Source organism: Heptranchias perlo, chromosome 7, assembly GCF_035084215.1.
Source record: "Heptranchias perlo isolate sHepPer1 chromosome 7, sHepPer1.hap1, whole genome shotgun sequence".
In the NCBI taxonomy this organism is placed as follows: Eukaryota; Metazoa; Chordata; class Chondrichthyes; order Hexanchiformes; family Hexanchidae; genus Heptranchias; species Heptranchias perlo.
In genome coordinates this window covers 95,634,525-95,657,694 of record NC_090331.1, presented here as the reverse complement: position 1 = coordinate 95,657,694, position 23,170 = coordinate 95,634,525, and the positions used below count along the sequence as shown (strand labels likewise).

The following is a 23,170-nucleotide window of genomic DNA, read 5'->3' as shown; positions in this document are numbered from 1 at the left end:
CCTCTGACTTATCATTAACAACCCTACAGGAGATCTGTTAGTTGGTCACATACTGGTCCCACCTGCAGGTTTGGAACTCCAGTCTGGTACTATCTGCTGTCAACTCTGAGTGACCAGCGAGTGCAGGGTCCTCCACCTGCAGTTTTTAATTATGCCTGATGCATCGACTGCTGTTTTGGGCCCAATGGTCCAGGTCCAATCCAACACATATTTTGATATTGGAGTGCTTTGGACATTATTTACTAGAATGTAGAATACAGAAACATGCCATTCTGCCCAACTGGTTCATGCTGGTGTTTATGCTCCAGGTACGTCTCCTCCCACCTTCAATTCCTTTCTCCCTCATGTGTTTATCTAGCTTCCCCTTAAATGCATCTATGCTGTTCGCCTCATCTACTCCTTGTGGTAGTGATTTCCACATTCTAACTACTCTCTGGGTAAAGAAGTTTCTCCAGAATTCCATATTAAATTTATTAGTGACTATCTTATATTTCTGGCCCCTAATTTTGGTGTCTCCTCCCCCACCCAAGGAGCCTTTAATTTTGGCACAGCTTTTTATTGTGCATGAATAACTTACACTGCAGGCTGCTTCTGTCAAGGAACTGAAGTCTGATCAATGGATGGGCCTTCTGTGCAGTATGAGAATGGTGCATGACTTCTGCGAGTATTTAGACGATTACTGTTCCAATAGTTCTTTCCAGGGAATAATAAACCTAACTAAAGACATTCAACAGATGGGGATAACTACTGGACCACTGTATTCTGAAATTGTTTGCCTCCACAACAGCCTGCATTTCAATGTAATTCATTGAGAAGCACTTTGGGTGTTTCTGAGACATGATAATAAGGCACTATATAAGTGCAAATCTTTGTTTGAAAGTGCTCTGTGCAGGTGTTTAAAATGTATTTAGGACCTTTCAAGAGCAAGAGATGTGAGTGTTTGTTTATTTTTCACTGTTTCCATGACTGAGAATGTCAGCTGCTTTTAGTTAATTGCATATCAACTTTCTATCTAGATCAAGAATGCCTACGTTTTACTGCATTTGGCCTTGTGAAAAGTGCAGTTACTGCAATACCTTAGGTGCACGAAAATGCAGGAACTGCAGTGAACCAATGAGAGATGCAGAGCAGCCTCTGTATTTGGAAGGTATGTGTGTTGGATTCTCCAAAGCTTATAGTTAAAGCAAATAGGATACTGACCTGCATTCACACGACTTGATTACAAGACCTTGATTAGGCCTCAATTAGAATGCTGTGTCCAGTTTTGGTCCCCTCACATAGTGGGTGATATTGAGGCTTTGGAAAATGTTCAGAGGAGAGCCTCAAGATTGATTCCTGGTTTAAAACACCTTAGCTACCTAGATAGGCTGGGTCTATATACTCTAGAGAAGGGCAGACTTGGTGATTTGATTGCGGTTTGTAAAGTAATGAAGGGTCTAGATTGTGTGCACACTGACATTATTTCAATTAGATAGGCTGGGGAGGATCGGGAGTCATGTGTATAAATTACACAATAGGTTAGATGTTAGTCGATTCTTCTTTTCCCAGTGAATAGTAGATGTTTGGAACAAGTTGCAGACTTGTGCAGTGAGTGCTTTCAAGAGCAAGCTGAACCAATTCCTGCCTGAGGCAGAGATTGCATCATACAAGAGGCAGGTATGAAATAATATAAGTCTTGGTTGTTGTGATCTCCTGGACTAGTTTTGATTGCATAGAAGGGAGTATTAGTGTTGGCTACTTTTCTTTCCAATGTACAGTACACTTGTCTGCATTGAATTTCATCGGCCATTGTTTTGCCCATATATATTTTGTCCAACTGATTCTGTAATTTCTGAGCTGCCTCCTCTGATTCCACTGCACCTCCTAGTTTGGTGATCTGAAAATTTGACCAATAGAGTTTCTGAATCTGTCCCAAAACTGAGCCCTTGGACACCCATTTAGTGCTCTCTTCCCCATCATGACACACATCCTTTAACAAGTACCTGCTGTTTTCTATTCTTAGCCAATTTCCTACCCATTCCCAAGATTTATCCTGAATCCCCACAGCTTTAAGTACGATTAATGGCCTTTTGTGTGGAACGTTGAACGTTCAACAGTCTAGGTACACATTGTAATATTTTGCATTGTCCGCTTGAGTTGTCACTTCCTTGAAGTCGAGGTTGGTCTGGCAGGATTTTCCCCTTCTAAACCCATGTTAATTATTGTATAGATATTATTGGAATATCCCTTCAGCCTGCCCATGTCTCCATTCACAGAGGGCCTGTATAGGTTTAGTTATTTAGGTACAATGAGTGAGCTATTAGTCAGTTCGAGTTTAGCTTTAAGTCAAAATGAAGTGGTGTGATGCAGATGTTAGGGTTTCATATCCCACCGGAGTTGGGAGACCATGGCCTCGATATCAACATCTCCTCTCTTCCCCACCCCCCACCCCCGGCGACGGGCAGGCAGTTAATATTTAAAATTGGCTGGCCCACTCCCAACTTGGTGCCAACACTGCTGCTGCAATTTTCACAGCAGGTCTGATGAGTGTCCCGTTCTGGAGAGGTGGGACACCGTAAGGACCCCGAATTGAATTTAACTACTGGATTTGCCGCAGGTCACCAGGGCAACGGAGGCGGGGTTGGCAGGATGGTTATTTAGATCCTTAACTCTCCATGAGAAAGCTGCTGCACTCACAGATGCTTCCTCAGTTCATTGTGGAGTTACAGTCCATGGCTTCAGATGGTCATTTGGAGACTCTAGAATTGTAACCACCACACTGAATTTCTTTGCTTCCGACTCCTTCCAGGATGCGACTGGAGATATATAGAGGGTGTCGCAGTCGGCAACACACAAATGCATCAGGCAGGTGACAGATGGATTATTTGCCAGAGCCAACAGATATATAACGTTTCTGTGTGATGAAGACTGTCAGACAGAGCGAGCAATGGGGTTTGCATCTCTGGCAGGCTTCCCACAGGTGCAAGGTGCCATAGATTGCGCACACATGACAATCAGAGAAACCCCCCCCCCCCCCCCCCCCCCGACCTGCCAGGATCATTTCTGAACCGCATGGGCTCCCACTCAATCAATGTTCAGCTCGTCTGCAACGATAAGAAGAGGTTCCTGCACGTCTGCGCACGATTCCTTGGGACCTGCCATGATGCCTTTATACTGTAGCAGTCGAATAACCTTACAATGTTTCTACCTGGGACCAACCTGACAGGATGGTTGCTTGAAGACAAGGGAATACCCCCTTCAGCCGTGACTAATGACATCTCTGAGGAACCCCTCCATTCAACCGCAGGAGAGATACAACGCCAGACACATCACTACATGGTGCATTATCGAGCAAGCCATAGGAATGCTGAAGTTAAGGTCCAGGTGCCTTGATGTGTCTGGAGGTTCACTACAGTATTCGCCAGCCAGGGTGTTGTGGATCTTTGTTGCCTGCTGCGTCCTATACAACATATGGCAGCAAAGAGGTCTGGAGGTTCAGGGTGAAGAAGATGCTCGTGACTCTTCATCGTATGGGGACCCGGACGCATGGCCGACCGAACAGTGCTGCCCGTGACGCAAGGAATGCTTCAATAGCATGTAGGTTCAGTTAGACCAATGTCAACTGCACCATTGTTGCCCCATCCACCATAACCCCCTCGCACAAGCAGTCATGTAACCCTCAATGCACTCGTTCATCATCCCCCAACATGTGAGATTCAAATAATCTCTTACCCTCCACACCCATTACATTAAAATCCCATGTTCCAATCTGCATTCAATAATCAAACAGTGGAATGGTGAGAGTGACAAATAGGAACAGGAATTGGCCACTTCGCCCATTGGGCCTATACCACCATTCAATAAGATCATGGCTGATCTGTGACCTAACTCCATATACCCGCCATACCCCCATATCCCTTAATACTTTTTGGTTAGCAAAAATGTATCAATCTCAGATTTAAAATAACAATTGAGCTAGCATCAGCTGCCATTTGCAGAAAAGAGTTCCAAACTTCTACCACCCTTTGCATGTAAAAGTGTTTCCTAACTTCACTCCTGAAAGTTCTGGCTCTAATTTTTAGGCTATGTTCCCTAAACCTGGAGTCCCCAACCAGCAGAAATAGTTTCTCTCTATCCTATCACTTCCCCTTAATATCTTGAAAGCTTCGATCAAATCACCCTTGATCATCTAAATTCCAGGGAATACAACCCTAGTTTGTGTAATCTCTACGTGTAATTTAACCCTTGGAGTCCTAGGTATCATTCTAGTAAATCTACGCTGCACTCTCTTCAAGGCAAATATATCTTTCCTAAGGTGTGGTGCCCAGAACTGAACACAGTACTCCAGGTGTGGTTTAACCAGGGCTTTGTATAGTTGTAGCATAACTTCTAACCCCTTGTATTCTAGCTCTCTAGATATAAAGGCCAGTATTCCATTAGCCTTTTTGATTATTTTTCTGTACATGACATTTTAATGATTTATGTGCATGGACCCCCAAAGTCTCTTTGTACCTCCATTTCCGAGCTTTTCACCATTCAGAAAGTACTCTGATCTATCCTTTTTAGGTCCAAAGTGGATGACCTCACACTTGCCTACATTGAAATCCATTTGCCACAGTTTTGCCTTTTCACTTAATCTATTAATATCCCTCTAATTCCATCTGCACTGTTTATAATGCTGCCTATCTTTGTGTCATTGGCACTTGGACATGTGACTCTATCCAGTCATCCAAGTCGTTAATAAATACAGTAAATAGTTGAGGCCCCAACACATCCCTGTGGGACACCACTAATCACATCCTACCAATTGAGTACCTGCCCTTTATCCCTACTCTCTGTCTCCTGCCACTCAGCCATTTCTTAACCAGGTCAATAATTTGCCCTCAATTCCATGAGCTTCATCTTAAGCTAACAGTCTCTTATGAGGGACTTATTGAATGCCTTCTGGAAGTCCATATAAACAACATCCAAAGACATTCCCCTGTCCACTACTTTAGTCACCTCTTTAAAAAAAAATTCAATCAGGTTTGTCAGGCATGATCTACCCTTTACAAATCCATGCTGGTTCTCTCTGATCAGCTGAAAATTTTCAAGGTGTTCAGTCACTCTATCCTTAATTATAGACTAGTAATTTCCTGACAGCAGATGTTAGGCTGACTAGTCTATAATTCCCCGGTTTTCCCTCTCACCTTTCTTAAATAGCAGAGTGATGTGCAACTTTCCAATCTAAAGGAATGGTCCCTGAATAGAGAGAACTCTGGAAGATTATCGTTAGGGCTTCTGCAATGTTCTCACCTACTTCCTTTAAAACTCTGGGAGGGAAATCACCTGGTCCTGGGGATTTGTCACTCTTCAGTGCCATTTTCTTCTTCATTACTTTAATTTGCTTATGTTAATTATGGTGAGTCCCCATCCCCGATTCAAAGTTAGTTTCCTTGGAGTGTCTGGCACGCTATCCTCTTTCTCTACTGTAAATACTGATGCAAAATAATTATTTAACATGTCTGCCATTTCCTTATTTTCATTTACAATACCACCATTATCAGATTCTAAGGGACCCACATTGCTCTTGTTCTTGACAACCCAAATTTTTTGTGTAAACCTTGATATCCCTTGCAAGTTTCCTTTCATATTCTGTTTTTGTAGCTCTTACTATCTGTTTTGTCACCCTTTGCTGTTCTTTGTGTATCTCCCTGTCACTGGGATCTCTGCTGTTTTTTGCATTTTTGTATGCTTTTTCTTTTTAGTTTTATGTTGTCCCTTACCTCCTTTATAAAACATGGCTTTTTTTTTGAGCTCTTGCCCCTTAGGGGTATAAATTGGTTCTGTATCGCGTTTAAATTCTTTTTTGAACACCTCCCGTTGATCTTCTGTCGTTTTACCCGATTTGCTCAGTTTACTGTGGACAATCTCTGTTAAATCCCGTTGAAGTCGGCCTTACCTAAATTTAGACTCTTAGTAGCTGGTAGCAGTAGGGTTTCTCTCTTTCAAACACAACGTTAAATTTGATCATATTATGATTGCTAGTACCTAAATGTTCACGCATCGTTAGGCTGTTAACTAAATCTGGCTCATTACTCATTATTAAATCTAATATGGCCTGCCCCCTTGGTTCTAGAACATATTGTTGCAAAAAGCTGTCCTGAACACACTCAAGAAATTCACACTCTTTCTGACATGAGCTCATTTCCTTATCCCAATCTATATGAAAGTTAAAATTCCCCATTAAAACTACTCAGCCTTTGCTAATGCTTGTCTAATCTCTGAATTTATACATACTGCCACTTCATAGCTGCTACTGGGGGCCTATAGCTGACTCCTACTACTGTCTTAAATCCTCTTCTATTTCTTAATTCTACTCAGAGTCTCTACCACCTGCTTATCTCTTGTTATGTCCTCTCATCATTAAAGTTTGCTGCTTGAAAGGGTGGTGGAAGCAGATTCAGTCGTGGCTTTGAAAAAGGAATTGGATAAATACTTGAAGGAAAAAAGATTGCAGGGCTCTGGGAAAGAGTAGAGGAATGGGACTAACTGGATTGCTCTTACAAAGAGCTGGTATAGGCTTGATGGGCGAATGGCCTCCTCCTGTGCTGTAACCATTCTATGAAGTAATTGCATCCTTAATCACTAAGGCTACTCCTCCCCCTCTACCAGTTTCCCTATCCTTCTTGTGGACCTTATAACCTGGTATATTCAGTTCCCAGTCCTGACTGTCTTGCAACCATGACTCAGTAATGGCTACTATGCCGTAAGTTGAATTTGCGCCTACAATTCATTCAATTTGTTCCTTATACTCTCTGCTTTTGTATAAAGAACGCATATTTGGGCCACACACCTAACCTGTCCTGCTCTAATGTTTTTCCTCTTACGTTTCTTATTTATCTCTCTTGATTTAATTACTTTATATCTTTATAGTTTTCACTTTACCTGTAGTGCCTAAAGCATAATTTCTGACTATTATTCTACTCTCTTCCTTTTTGTTTTAGAATTATTATTTATACTATCTTTTCCAATTGTGCCCCCCCCACCACAATTTACTGGTTTAAAGTCCTTGTGACCTCCCTGTTTATCCTTTCTGCTATGACCTTGGCCCAGCCCAGTTCAGGTGGAGCCTGTCTGAACGGTACAGTTCCTTCCTGTCCCAGTAATGACGCCATTGTCCCATGAAATGGAACCCCCTCTTTCCCACACCGCTCCTTCAGCTACAAGTTCACCTCCCTAATCTGCTTATCCCTACGCCAATTTGCACATGGCTTGGGTAATAATCCAGCGATTATAACTCTTGAGCTCCAAGCTCCTGGTACTCTCTGAACAGGACCTCTTGCCTAATCTTCCCTGTGTTGTTGGTCCCAACATGGACCACAACGACTGGCTCCTCCCCCTCTCCAATATCCTTTCACCTGGTTCGAGATGTCCCTCACCCTGGCAAATATTTAATTGTGATCAAAATAAATGGCTTCACAAATAGATGTGTCACCCATGTGTTAACCCTATATATTCTTTCTCTTCCTGTGCCTACCATTTCTACGTAGTGCTGCCCCTGTGGCTTTAGCAGAGATGGTGGAAGACTGCTATTCGTCTTTCACATTGTCCTAAGTTGCTCTTGGCCGACAACCTCTAGATTTTTGAGCCCATGAGGGCCTTGCCACTGACTGCTCCTCCTGCACTTGTGCAGGGGCAGTGTGGGCCAGCTGGAGTGGAGGCACCATCTTGGAGATTGTTTGAGAGGGTGGAAACTGATGAGACATGCAGATGTTCTGAGAAATGTCTGTACTTGCCTTACCTGTTCCGCCATCCTCTCTCCCCAAGGCAGCAACTCATCAGCTACTCCTATCTGCGGGAGAGCAGTGTGGAGGAAATCAATGATGCCTTGGAAGTCCTGATCTAGTCTCTCTTCGATCTTGTCAGAACTGGCGGAGATGCTTGTGGCCAGAGTCTGCATAGCCGCCGTCAGAGCCTGCATGCAGGACGCGACGGCTGCAGCATTGACTTGTGAACAGCTGGCTACAATTTCCATGGAACTTGCCATACGCTTAATGGTAGATTGCAGAGTTGAAAAGCCCTGCGTCATCGCTCCACAGAGTTGGATGCCACCATCCCAGCTGCCACTGCGGGCGGTGTGCCTGGCAGGCCTGTCAATACCTCCAGGGAGTTGCTGCTATGCCTCCAGTATTCTCCTTTTCAGTACTGGCCCCAGGGGTTCTGCATCTCTGTCCTGATCAACAGAGCTCGGAGATAACGCCACCCTCCAGCACATCTCATCAGCAGTCCCTTCCACCATTTTCTGTTCTTGCTCACTTGTGTATGTGAGTCACCAAGTGCAGTCCTATCTGCCTGTCTAGGTGGACCAACTGAGGTGCTGGTATCTATGCTGGTGCCTGCTACACTTGTCATGTGACGGTGCACCCGCAGAGGGTATCAGGTCCTTTGAGGAGTCATCGTCCTCTCCGAGCATTGGCTTAAAATCTTGGCACTGGAGGAGAGAAGGAAGGGATATTATTAAGTAATGGCACTTTGAGAGTTTTGATCTGCAAATTAAACTCTTAAGAGTTGTCAATGTTCTGTGATCCACTGAAAGTGAAGTTGCTTTGTGGCAGATGCGGGTATGAAGCATTAATGCTGTCACCCTTCTCCGTTGGACCTCCAGCCTTGCTGGCAATGAGGCAGCTTGCTATTCCGCTGATCTTGAGCCTCCTCGGCGAATGAAATCTCTCTAATCTCTTGGGTTCTCCCACCAGTCCCCTCAGTCTCCCAGGCATTTTGCATTCTCTCCTGCAAGTGCGGCTCGACATACCTATAAGTGGCTCTGAGGAATGTTCACATCGGATGGATGCAGTGCAAATGGTGACGGTGAGAATCAGGTATATGCATGAGTGACATGCCTTTGAGGATTGTGCTAATAATGCCATTTAAGGATGTGTGATGAATGGTTGGAGGTGAGTGAGGTCGTACGAGATGATATGAGGATTGCGGTCACTGGCAGTGGTGGAGGGAGAAAATGGGATCTGAGCAGGCCAAGAGAGTGAGGGTGACAGGTGCATTTACTCTGGTGGATTGGTTGTGATGAGAGCTATGTGGGGCTGAGGATTGGTATGAATGGAGTAGGTCTGACAAGAAAGTGAGAGGGTGTACAGTGCAGGACATGGAAGAATATAGCCTGTGTCATGTTTCCTGATCAGGTCAGGTCAGTGCTTGCAGCACTGAATCCATGTCCTTGAGATTACACTCCTGCTCACCTATCCAATCAGGCCTCCTTGGTGATGACAGTAGGCTTTTTATCACACGCTGGGAGCAGTACCTCCCTCCTGCTCCTTAAGGCACCCAGCAACACATCAAGAGACACATTTGAAAATCTGGGTGCAGCCCTTGCCTCTTCTAGTAGTCATCTCCAAATTCCTCTTTGCTCTCTAAATGCCAGACCCTGAAAACTACCTCCTCAGTTTCATCTGTGAACTGGGCCTTTAAATAGTCGGGATGAAATTGCGTCATTGGGGTCCGCATCACGGCTGCTCATGCGCATTGGAGACGGGAAACCCAGAAATAAAACGAAAATGAGGCATCCCCTTTGAAATCAGACATTCCCATGATGTCGCACGTTTGTTGCCTGCTATCGGCCCCGCTCCGGTCCCGGGTCCTCGTTAGTATCAGGGCCCATGTGTGGCAGACCATATGCAGCATTGCTTCTCTGCGATGTCAAGCTATGATCCACTCCCCTTGTGTGTAGAGGACTGTTATCGTATGAGTAATGAAGGTGCTACCAGTTAGGAAGTCTTATCTTTTGAAATGATGGCTGTGAATGAAATCTGTTCTAAGTCCACTCAGTGGCCATTTTTACCCAGTATTAAACTGGATGAATGAGAACAGAGCTTTTATAACCTGAAAGGCTGTGTGCATGTTCAAAGTAAGTCCAGTTGTACATGCACAAATGTGAAATAAACCCACTAACACAGCACGTGACCTCAAAAAAAAAAAAAATAGACCTTCACTGTTTTTCCTTCCTCATCATTATTGGGTAACTACCACCAGAACTGGACAATCACCCGAAGGCCGAGATTCTCATACACAATCCTCGGGTAAACTACAGCCATTGTGAGCCTCTAGATAGAATCCAGCCCCACATGATGGCCAACTCGCTCTCCTGAGAGATAATGCGACCTGCCTACCTGCACTGTGTCGGTATATCATGGCTTTGGCATGTTTTTACTTTTTCACTCCTGGTTCTCTCTTCCCTTTCTAATTTTCTTCTCAGCTTACCTGCTACTGGTGCATGTGCTGCTGTCATGGTTTTCTTTTTGTTTTATTTCACTGGCGAACTGTAAGTAATCCACTGCTTGAGATTGTGACCCTTGACCAAAAGTAGCATCACTGACCCAGTTATTTTACATTTAACATATTAGAACTCAGGTGATTTATATGATCTGTACTTTAGGCATTTTTAGAAATGCTGCAAACTATGGTTCTTAAAATGGCCTTTGACACAGACTGTTTAAAATCTTATAATTTTAAGACAATATAAAGATGGTGTAATTTTTAAAACTTCAGTTATTCATCGTTTATTTGCTCAAACAATGAAAACATTGCAAAGAGTTTGAATGATTGCAAATTGTGAAGTCTGCATGTCGCCTGCACGCAGTGTGAGATACAAAAATGCCAGACCTACTTCTAATGATGTGTAAAGATTTTTTCAGCTTTCATGAAGAAATATTCAGAGCTTGCATTTATATAGTGCCTTATTACACCCTCAGGAGCAACTCACAACAAGGTCCCACAAACAGCAAATCAGACGAATGACCAGTTAATCTGTTTTTAGTGGCGGTGTTTGTTGAGGGACCAATGTTGGGCCAGAACTCCCTGCTGGTCAGGTAGTGTCCTGGGCTAATATATGATCACTGAATTTACAGACAGGGCCTCCAGTTTACTAATTTTGTTTGAATTTAGTATCCTCATCCTTGTTTACGAATCCTGCTGCAGTATCCTCCAGCTGTGTATCCCAGCCTGTGCCCACCTGTCCTGACACCAGCTTCTTCACTCAGTCCCTTCACTCCACCATTAGTGGCAAAGGCATCAGCCCTCTTGTCTCTACCCTCGAACTCTTTCCCTAAACTGCTGCACCTTGCTAACTCTCTGCCTTCAAATGTCTCCTTAAACCATTGTTCACTTTTCCGTACCTCTCCCATTACTGCATGATGCCCATTTCTCCTGTGTAAAGCACTTTGACATTTACTACATTGTACATGCTATATAAATGCAAATTGTTGTTGACCACAATTATCATGAGTGCTCTGTTTAACTGTACGTCAGATGATAGGATGCGGGTTCTTTAAATATTCTGATGCTAGATTATGATTTTAGCGGGATTAGGTAACTGTTAAATGTTGCTGGCTGCAGACTCTCAAGCCCTGTTTTTTCTCTAAAGAGCTTTGCCTTGGCTGAAGCTCGGTGATTGAGAGTCTCACCATTGGGACGCTTTTAAAACAGTTTAAAAGCTAATTATAGTTTTCTTTTAACTCTTAAATGATTTGTTGCTAATCATTAACCGGCTGTGTTTGAGTGACTTATTAATTCAGCTTAGCTTATTTGTTCTCACCCGTTGGGGATTGATAACTCCTTCCATATAGTTTGTTCCCAGTGACCTAACAAATACCCAAAACATTAACCAAAACAAGCAGGAAGTAAAATCTCAAATTTTTGTAATTAGTAACTTTTTAATGAGCGTGATGGGCAGATTCCTTGAACTTCAGTCAGGTGAACCACTAATAATCTAATTTGCTGGTCTCCTCTCCTCAGCTAATAAAGATGTTTGAATATTTTAAGCTTTATTTTCTCTCGTCAGTTTTTCTCTGATTTGATTTTTATCTTTGCCCCCTGAAACTGCTGAATGTAATAAAAGTATCCAGGAGTTAGGTTTCTGGTACAGTGGAAAGATAATGAGGCCGATAGAGTTTTTGCATCTTTTTGAACCTAGGAAGAGTAACTTTACAAATGGGAATCAGCCAACAGCATTGACCCTGTTGAGTCTTTAGTTCATTTTTTCTTCCCTGCTCACCTAAAGGTGCTGATTCATCCTGGGCTACAGTTCCACAGGTGCTTTGGTATCTCACCAAAGTTGCTATTCTTATTGTGTGAATCTAGACAGTGTAAACAGGCTGTTCGACTGGCAGAGAGTGAGGTATCACAGCCAAGCCTGCACCTGTCCTCGCTGCACATCCACACGTGCACTTTCCAGCAATGATAAGGAGCTACAATCCTGGGAATTTTTTTTCCCCTGCCCAAGCCTTGGACACTGGGACCCATTGTAGTGCTTCAACTGCTATCCCGGTTCAGATCAACTCACTTAGTATAGACTGGGGATTAATGCGGGGACCTTATGGTCTGTACAGGTACTGAGTACTACCATTGCCCAGTAGACCACTGAGGGAGCATTTTATGGTGTTATTTAGTATTGATTACACTAATTGTTACAAATTTTATAGATAAGAATATGCTTCTTGCGCACAACCAGAGAATCCTTGCATTTTCAAGTGCTAGAAAAGGGTATCCGAGCTCCAGAGCTGCTGAAAGTCCTAATCCTGTAAGCGGGAAAACAAATGGAGACGATACTCATGATAAAACTGTTAAACAACTATTTGACTCTGGAATGAAACCTCACACCCTTGATAGTGGATTAAGGACTCAGTGTGGTGAAGAAATCATTGAGGCAAAATGTCAGCTTTCAAATACTTTGGAGTCAGTATATGAAACCAGGTCCCCTCGTGGAAGTTCAGGTATTAAGGATCTGTCTGCTGATCTGACAGAGGCAAATTGTATACTGTCAGCCCTTGAGCAAGAAAAATACAGGCACAAAATGGCGTTGGTGAAAGAGTATGGAAATGAAGCGAATCTGTCCTTGGACACAGAGTTTGAGATGTACAGAAAATTGAATGAAATGTCCTTACAGCAAGCTGCTGGTGACTGTTTTCAGGAGAGTAAAAGGGAAACTTTACATCAGTACATTCCTGAATATAAGGATTCTGGGACTTTGGATCGGGAACCGTTTCCTGATTATTACAGCATGAACAGCACTGAAAGCCACAGTTTTGCTGACTTTGCTGATTATTTGGTCTGTGGAGCGATTTGCCCTGAAACGCAGACTCCAGCAGCATATCCAAGCACTCAGAATCCTGCAGAATCAGATCACTTTTCACACTGCTCTGCTCCAGCTGAAGAAATAGATGAGGCCTCATTTGTTTCTGCTGTCACTTCAACACAGAGGTCGTTTGTACATGAGGGTGATGGGATATCTGTTTGCGAACGTGCAGAAAGACTAGCTGGAGCACACCCTGTAGAATGTAAATTTATTGGGAGCCCAGAGGATAGTGTTGAGAGAGTATTCAATGACAGCAACACTATAGGTCCTAATGGGAACAAGTTAGAACAAGTAGATGGTGCACATAACAGTGACCTTCAGACTGATCTAAGTGAACACTGCTTCCCTTGTCAAATAGAAGAATTTGCTAATGACCAATCTGCCTGTAGTACATCAACAGACATTGAAAATGAAAATCAAGTACCACTTCATTTGATGGGGACTATAATTCCTGCTAATACAGTTTCAAAAGCTGAGGACTCATCACACATCCAAGGTGACTGTAAGCAAAACAACAGTGCAGTGTCCGCGTGTGAAAGTCCAGATCGCCCGGGAATGGGGATGTCCTGTGAGCTAACTGCAGTTAGCTGTGAACTTTCGGAAGATTCAGATCAGCTGAAGTTCTATGATGATTCATTTGTGTCAGCTGCTGGTGATAGCATCATTGCAAGTGTGACAGTGGCAGAACGTTACTGTGATGTAACTGACCAAGTGAATGATGCCTTTGGACCATTAAAGATAACTGAGGGCAATAATAAAACTGAAGGCAATAATAAATCTATCAGCTGTGTGTACCAGACATCAGACTTGACAGCTTCTGGAGGTGGTACTTTGATTGGAGGAACTTGCATTGATACCCAGGTGAAACGTGACTGCTGTTTCAACGAAGGCACTAATGGTTTCATTATGAAGGTGGACCAGAGTGTTGATGCTTGTACTGATTTCAGGGCTGATTTCACCATAGACAAAGCCACTACAGCTGTGATCCCTGTCATTGACCGAGCTGACAACACGGATATAACTTTGATGAGCAAAAATAGACCAACTCTAGGTCAAAGTAGAACATATGGAAATGTTGCTTGTAATACTAAGTGGTCCATTGTTGGATCTACTGTGAAACAACAAAGCACCCAGACAGCTATGGTCAGCACAGAGGAGAAATGCATCAATACTATCTTGCAGACAACTGATTTTACTTCACATACAAAGGTACGGTGTTTTAATCAACTAGATGTTTGCATTTGGGTTATGCTGCATAAGTAAAGTTCAAGATGTAACTGGTGAAATTGAAATGCGTGCTCCTTTTGAGAGCCTTCAGCTGGAAGCCATGTAAGAAAGAGAACAAATTTGCATTTTTATAGTGCCTTACATGTCCCCAAGCACTTCACAGCCAATGAGAAACTTTTGAAATTTAGTCATTGTTGCAATGTTTTCTGTGTAATCTAATTTCTTGTTTTTCTAAGGGTGCAATTAGTCTCAGTGTGAAGTGATTTCCTAAACTTGTACAGTGTAAATCTGACATTGAGGCCTGATGTGACTCAAGTAAAGTGGGTCTAGATTCCGTACAGGGAGCATCAATGTTCCTCTTCAGAAACAGTGATTTAGGCTGAATTTACGCTATAACTGTAGCATTAGTGTGAAGCTAAACACTTGCATCCTGTACTGAGATCTGCTACCAACTAATCTGTGAATTTGTAGCTTTCAAAATTTAAACTTTTTTTTTCATTTTGCCCTTCTGCAGTCTCGACAAAGATGCAGTAACATCCAATTTTAAATGGCTAAAGTCACCCTTGGAAACCAGGTGAAGGCTGGCAAAGTAATGAAAAAAACCCAGTACTTCAGTCAATTTATTCTGTGGTTCAGCAGTGATGGAGAGCTGGCGCAGTGATGGGGAGCCTAGTTGAGAGGGAGGGTTCTGTTGCCTGACCACTGGGCTACTACCCTGGGCATACTGCCACCTTTCACGTGGTCCCTAGAAATGATAGGACCTGGGACTGTAAGGAGGGAGTGATGGGCCTCGATACACAATTTTTAATCCTTTGCCACTATTCTGCCCAATTTTGGGTGGAAGTGTGGAGGAAAATCCAGACCCTTGTGAACCACAAGGCAGTGCTTTGGTGCAGCTTATCTTGAGAGGCTGGAACTGGAGCCACTCCCATGTTTGGGCCTGGAAGGCTGTTTTTATCAGAAGAAGGATTCCAGAATATGTATAATCAACTGGTTATCAGTGTCGCAGGCAGAATGTATCTCTCAGCATTCTGGATGATGGTAAGTGGCATCTTTGTAAGGAGGTGCCATTCCTGTAACCCCTGCTGCTAGAACTTCCCAGGCACTATCCTTTGCACCAGACGGTGATGGGTGGATTTAGTTTTTGCAGATTGTGCCTTCATAACCAAAACATTCTCCGAGTTGGGCGGATTATCTTTATTATCATTGAGCCCCATAGTGCCTGGCATGTAATGGACTAGAGCATGGATTAATCTGTCTGTGGACCAATTGGTAAGGAAATGGCTAGTAATGGCAGAAGTACTCAAAATCTGAGGTGGTGGGAAGGGATCCGGAACGAGATGGGAATGTAGTCTGATTTTCCAGGAATGAAAAGTTTTCACATTCTTCTGGGTTACTTGTTATCGTGGGTTCATGCTTGCTGCTTAACCAAATGGCGCAATCCAAAAACTATCTTTTCAAGCATTATCGCCTTGAAAATGTTGCCAGGAAAGACCCGTTCAACATGGCAGTTTTATTTCACGTTCATTGCTGGGTAAACTGGATCTTTCACTTGGAAGGCATTTCTGAGGCGCAACCACCTATAGAGTGAAATATTATGAAGAAAAATAAGTGCTCACATTTTAGACGTTATTTTATTTGAAGGCATGTTCTCCTGGACATGGTATTTATATTTTTCTTGTCCTTTGTCTGCCAGATCATGCCACACAGCATTTCAAGCTTCAAGGGTGAGCTACGTGCTTCCAGGCCTCTGTCTGTACTGTGTGAAAGTAGTCCGAAATACCTTTGATTTTTGCTTCCCTCCCTGGAGGAGCATAGCTCATTGGAGACTACGAACTGTGTGGGATGCTACATAAATGGCCAGCTATCCTATCAGTTCTTTGGCAGAATGTGTTATGCCCTTCTAGAACCTTTCTGGCCACTACAATTACTGTCCTTTGGAACCTCCCCAGTTCTTAGAAATTCTTTCGTGATAACCAGTGCTCCATCTTCCCTCAAAACTTGGGACCAAGGGGTTATATTTTTCTTGTCCTCCTAACTTATGTAGTACCTCTGCAACAAAAACAGAAAATGCTGGAACACGCTCAGCAGGTCTCACCTCAGGAGGTCAGTGACTCACCTCCTGACTCCCCAAAGCCTTTCCACCATCTACAAGGCAAAAGTCAGTAGTGTGATGGAATACTGTCCGCTTGCCTGGATGAGTACAGCTCCAACAACACTCAAGAAGCTCGACACCATCCAGGACAAAGCAGCCCGCTTGATTGGCACCCCATCCACCACCATAAACATTCACTCCCTTCACCGGCGCATAGTGGCTGCAGTGTGTACCATCCACAGGATGCACTGCAGCAACTCGCCAAGGCTTCTTCGACAGCACCTCCCAAACCCACGACCTCTACCACCTAGAAGGACAAAAGCAGCAGACACATGGGAACAACACCACCTGCACGTTCCCCTCCAAGTCACACACCATCCCGACTTGGAAATATATCGCCGTTCCTTCATCGTCGCTGGGTCAAAATCCTGGAACTCCCTTCCTAACAGCACTGTGGGAGAACCTTCACCACACGGACTGCAGCGGTTCAAGAAGGCGGCTCACCACCATCTTCTCCAGGGCAATTAGGGATGGGCAATAAATGCCGGCCTCGCCAGCGATGCCCACATCCCATGAACGAATTTTTAAAAAAAAGTCGGGCAGCATCTGTGGAGAAAGAAAGAGTTAATGTTTCAGATCGATGAGCTTCATCAGAACTGAAAGATGTTAGATAGTATGGAGCAACGGAAAGGTCTGTGATGGGGTGGAGGTCAGGAATAATTAAATGACAAGGGATGATGGTGCAAGGCAAAAGGGGATGGTAATGGGACAAGTAAAGAAATAAAAGATGGGTCCCAAGGAGGTTTAAATGGTTACTGCAGAATAGCAGAAGGGGGAGGAAAGCATGGAAAATCTGGCTAAGGGGAGAAGGCTCCCGTGGCCCAGGATTGTGGCGGAGAAAGATGGGTAGCTCTGCAATGCTGGCTTCAATATCCCCTGGGATATTGGATATTACAGAAATCAGAAGGAAGTTTGTATTATCCTCTCTAGTGAATGCTGCTAGAAAATACATGACTCTTTTATCTTTAATTTCACTATCATGTCTATCTTTTGGAATCATAACTTAATCTTTTAATCACTATTATGATATTGGAAGAACTTTGAAGCGGCTCCAGCATTTTGCTCTATTTCCCTTGTGTTTTACCCCCTATTTTTTCCTTCTAGGCTTTTTTAAAAATTATTTTAATTTTCTTATTGATCTATCTATTTTCCTTGGTCATATATTTTTCAACGTTATGGTTTCAAACTAACATTGATTTTCCACGTATGGCAGATGTCAGGTTGATAACACAAGTGAGAACCAGGCAGAATATAGAAAGTTCAGAGGAGAAGTGAAAAAGGAAGTAAGAGGGGCAAAGAGAGAGTATGAGAATAGACTGGTGGCCAACATAAAAGGGAATCCAAAAGTCTTCTACGGGCATGTAAACGTAAACGGGTAGTAAGAGGAGGGGTGGGGCCGATTAGCGACCATAAAGGAGATCTACTCATGGAGCCAAAGGGGATGGCTGAGGTACTAAATGAGTACTTTGAAACTGTTTTTACCAAGGAAGAAGATGCTGCCAGAGTCTCAGTAAAGGAAGATATAGTTGAGATACTGGATGGGCTAAAAATTGATAAGGAAGAGGTACTAGAAAGGCTAGCTGTACTTAAAGGTTGCTGAGGGAAGTAAGGGTGGAAATTGTGGAGGTACTGTCCATAATCTTCCAAACATCCGTAGATGCAGGGGCGTTGCCAGAGGACTTGAGAATTGCAAATGTTACACCCTTGTTCAAAAAAGTGTAAGGATAAACCCAGCAACTATAGGCCAGTCAGTTTAACCTCAGTGGTGGGGAAATGTTTAGAAACAATAATCTGGGACAGAATGAAGTCACTTTGACGAAGGTGGATTGATTAGGGAAAGCCAGCACGGATTTATTAAAGGCAAATCGTGTTTAACTCACTGGATAGAGTTTTTTGATGAGGTAACAGAGAGGGTAGATGAAGGCAATGCAGTCGATGTGTATATGGACTTTCAAAAGGCGTTTGATAAAGTGCCGCAGGGAAGGCTTATCAAGATTGCGGCCCATGGAATAAAGGGGGCAGAAGCAACATGGATACAGAATTGGCTAAGTGACAGGAAACAGAGCGGTGAAGGGTTGTTTTTCGGACTGGAGGGAGGTGTATAGTGGTCCCCAGGCGTCGATGCTGGGACCACTGCTTTTCTTGATATATATTAATGACTTGGACTTGGGTGTACAGGGCACAATTTCAAAATTTGCAGATGACACAAAACTTGGAAGTGTAGTGAACAGTGAGGAGGATAGTGATAGACTTCAAGAGGATATAGACAGGCTGGTGGCATGGGCAGACACGTGGCAGATGAAATTTAATGCAGAAGAATGCAAAGTGATACATTTCAATAGGAAGAATGAGGAGAGGCAATATAAACTAAAGGGCACAACTGTAAAAGGTGTACAGGTGCAGAAATCGTTGAAGGTGGCAGGGCATGTTGCGAAAGTGTTTAAAAAAAGCATACGGGGTCCTGGGCTTTATAAATAGAGGCATAGAGTACAAAAGTATTAAAGTCACGAGGAACCTTTATAAAACACTGGTTCGGCCGCAACTGGAGTATTGTGTCCAGTTCTGGGCACCGCACTTCAGGAAAGATCTGAAAGGCCTTAGACGGTGCAGAAGAGATTTACCAGAATGATTCCAGGGATGAGGGACTTTAGTTACGTGGATAGACTGGAGAAGCTGGGGTTGTTCTCCTTGGAACATAGACGGTTGTGAGGAGATTTGATAGAGGTATTCAAAATCATGACTGGTCTAGACAGAGTAGATAAGGGTCAAGGACCAGAGGACATAGATTTAAGGTGATTGGCAAAAGAACCAAAGGTGACATGAGGAAAATCTTTTTTACACAGCGAGTGGTTATGATCTGGAATGTACTGTCCAAGGGGGTGGTGGAGGCCAATTTGATCATGAAAAGGGAACTGGATAAGTACTTGAAAGGAAAAAAAATGTAAGACTACATTGAAAAGGCGGGGGAGTGGGACTAGCCGATTGCTCTTGCATAGAGCCGGTGTGGATTCGATGGGCCGAATGGCCTCCTTCCGTGCTGAAACCTTTCTATGATTCTGATTGTTGCCTATCAGTATTATTCCCAGTTCAGTTCTTCTCTCGTTCCTTTGAACTTTGCCTTCTGTCCTGGTTCTTCCTAGTGCTGATTGTCAGATAATGTTAAATCGAATCACATGGTGTTCACCATCCCCAGAGCTTCTGTTATCAGTGGCTGCTGTCATAGAATCATAGAATGATTACAGCACAAAAGGAGGCCATTTGGCCCATTGAGCTTGTGCAGGCTCATGATTTTTATCCAGAATATTATTCACTTGTGCTTGTACACATTCCTTATTCCCTTTCCTAAGAGGCATGGGACTTTCCAGAGTTTCTTCATGGGGAATCATATTTTATTCTTTGACTGTTTAAGAAATACAGAATGAGATAGGCCATTTGGTCCATCAAGCCTTCGTACTATATACAATCCATTCTTTTACCTACCCAAATCTCCATGGCAAGGTTCTCCAGATTTTCTCTTCCTTCCTGGCAAATCACTTGTATTTCCACAAAATCTGTTGGTCTTTTGAAGTCATTCATTCTTGAGCCATTGGCTTCCATAGCATATATCCATGATCTCACAAAGTAGGAACCATCATGTTTGACACATTGTTCAACTATCTCAAAGATCCGTAATTATTCTCATAACAGTCAGTTCCATTCTAACTAGACATTTTTCTGTTTTTAAGGTATTACTTGGTGCAGCATTAACTGCTTTATCTGGAAGTCTATTTAACATATCCACTATTATTAAGGGAGAAATCCTCCTAACTTATATTCTGTTAAATGCTTACTAATTTTATATTCCTGTCCTCTACTCTGTACTCTCAGCCCAAATGGAATCACCTGCTTGCATTTATATGCATCTTGAGACCATGTTCCCTGGTTAGAGAATCTGGTAATGTTTTTTTTTAAAAAAGGGCTCAGTTTATCTGTAGCCCTTGATGAGATCTCCTGAGCCGCCTATTCTCCGGCATAATCATTCCCAGCTTCCTTAGTCTGTCCTCATAACTCAGGTGCCTAATCGCAGCTATCAGTTTCTATCTCCCTCCCCCCCCCCCCCCCCCCCCCCCCACCACAAAAGTCAGGATGTTCCCAGTCTATCTAGTCCAGGCCGGTATTGCACACAGTACCCTGGGTGAGGCTAGAGCAGTGGGGCCATACAAGCTTACCATTACCCCTGGGACTCTCTTCCATCCCTTTGATGATACATCCGAAGATGTTTGCCATTCTCACTGCTGTCACGCACTGTGCAATTAACGAGCTATTCACCAGTACCCCAGATCCCTTCCCTGTGTCTCCCACAATTCAGTTTATATTCCCATTGCTTATTCCCCTTCCTCAATCTCACCACCTTGCAATTATCTACATTAAGTAGTACCTGACTCTTGTCATTGCAGTATCCCAATATTTGAAGAATGCTCACTATTGCTAAAGGTAATTAACTATACCCTTTTTTTGCAGGAATTGGGTACTAACCGATGCAAAACCAAATTGAGGAAAGTTCTTGGTGAACTTGAAGAGCTGAAGAGAAAGTGTAAAAGGTATAATTAAATCTGTAATTAGAAAGCTGTAAATGAAGCCAAAATTTAAATGTGCTTCACTACATAACATGTTTTGAAGTGCAAATGAACAACAAATTTAGCAAATTCAGACATATTGAACAACAGAAATATTTGTGTTAACACTGTTAGTAGACCATCTCCTATCGTATTTCCCACTTCAGCTAACTTACAAGCAATGTGTTAAGACTAGAAGGGTTATTGAACTCCCAAGCTCATGCTGAGATGCCTTGAATCCAGGAAAGATACAGGTTGTATTTACATTAAATCTTATGGGAAGAATATTTCATCCAGTGGCTCTTCGGGGACTGGATGGTGCAAAGGCACAGGGCGCTGCCGATACACCTCTGGGAACCTGCATTCAAATCGAACAAAGATGAAAGTGGGGGAAATATCTCTTTTCTGCTGGCCCAAAGACTTGTAAGTAAAATGAGTGAGAATCTGTCATTTTCCCAGTTGACGGGCATTTCCCAAATGATTTGGCATTAAATCATCAGTTTTGCTGTGATGTTAGGGATGGTGGTGTGGGAAATAGAAATGTCACATTGGTACTTTTTGGCAGTGGACATTAGGGTTGAGGCACTTTATTTGGAGTATAGAAAAGACCTTTAACATTCATCTGACCCAGGAGTGCTTGATGGTAATGCTGTATAGAAAGAATGAAATATTACAGACTGTCTTACCGTGAGTGAAAAAAACACATTTTAAGTAAAATAAATAACGTTTTGAATGGACACTGCCCTAATCCTTTGCATATATTCTCCCTCCACCGCTTTAAAAAGAACAAGGGGGGAAAAAAGTCAAAGATCAGAATAGGCCCATTCACTCATCGCGCTCGTCCCTAAAGTATTTTAGCTCTCCCAGCCCAGCAATCACTGGCATCTTGAACTTCCCCAATGTCTTTGATTCCACAAAATGTCTTTAATCCTGGTAGAACATTCCAACCATTTAATACCCTTTCCCTAACCCTAACCCTAACTGTTCTAAGATCTATTCTAAATTTATTTTTTTTTACAAATTTTTACAAATATCCTCTTCGAACCGTACAATAATGTTCTAGTTCCACCAAATCAATCCATTTAGTACTCTATTTGACTCTTTCTACCCCTCCTCTATAGACCATAAATTTCTCTAATCTTTCTGTAACTTATCCCATTTATATTCTTGTTCCTGAGTCCTTTCTAACATTTGTATGTTCCTTTCGACACTAAATATTCCAAGTGAGATCTGACCGGTACACCATATAGACTCAGCGTAAACTCTAGATTTATACTCTCAACAAGAGGCCCAGAATTACTGGAATGGTGCCTTTAGCCTTGAACGGTGTTAATTAGATCGTTGAGTGCCCTGATCTTCCAGTTGCAAATTTATGCTAAAATTTGCTGAAGAATGCATTAGGATAAGCCACAGCGAGAATAGTGGCGATTCAAAACCTGTACCATTGAGAAATGTTTGCCAATTATGAATTTTGATCACGAGTGGTACCACAGTATTCACCCACTTCTATTTCCGGTTTATAAAAACGCGTGTTTGACCTGAGTCTAGTTTACCATAAATCTGTTGGTCATGTTATTTATTTTGTTTTCTAAAGTTGTGAAAATATAATTCCTGGGTGTAATATGGACAGCACGAGTGGCTGCAGGTATCTGAGCTAATTGAAGGCTTCTAACTTGTAATTGTTTTCAGATGATGGTGGGCAAATTCATTTCAAAGCATGTGTTCTGTGTTTTGCAGGGGAAATATATTAAGAACTCAATGCAAGATCTATAGGAAGTAGTTATTCAATAATTCATTTCTCAGATATCACTGCCTTTAAATTCAGAGCCGCTGCAGCTGCATGGCCTCTAATAGTTGTCTCAACTCTTGTTACTGATTGACATTGTTAAGCAACTAAAGATCCGTGAATGGATACAAACAATAAATGGCTGTAAAAAGTTCAGTTCCATTCAACAGGAAACATTTCAGCCAGCTAGTATGTCCATAGGAACAGGAATAGGTCATTCAGCACCTCGAGCCTGTTCCGCCATTCAATTAGATCATGACTCATCTGTATCTTAACTCTTATCTACCTGCCTTGGATCCGTA

At 42.9% G+C, this 23,170-nt stretch overlaps 1 protein-coding gene across 3 annotated transcripts in view; it reads left to right on the top strand.

The window, feature by feature from the left end:
- Positions 1-23,170, top strand: part of rbm44 (RNA binding motif protein 44) — a 74,958-nt gene that overhangs the window by 5,544 nt on the left and 46,244 nt on the right. For all 3 annotated transcript variants that reach the window (XR_010963371.1, XM_067986891.1, XM_067986890.1), the window contains exons 2-4: positions 1,017-1,147; positions 12,453-14,314; positions 20,988-21,067. Coding sequence is in view for 2 of the 3 variants with exons in the window: in XM_067986891.1 (XP_067842992.1) it covers positions 1,017-1,147; positions 12,453-14,314; positions 20,988-21,067 (2,073 nt within the window). In the remaining variant the exon portion in view is untranslated. The remainder of the gene's footprint in view (positions 1-1,016; positions 1,148-12,452; positions 14,315-20,987; positions 21,068-23,170) is intronic.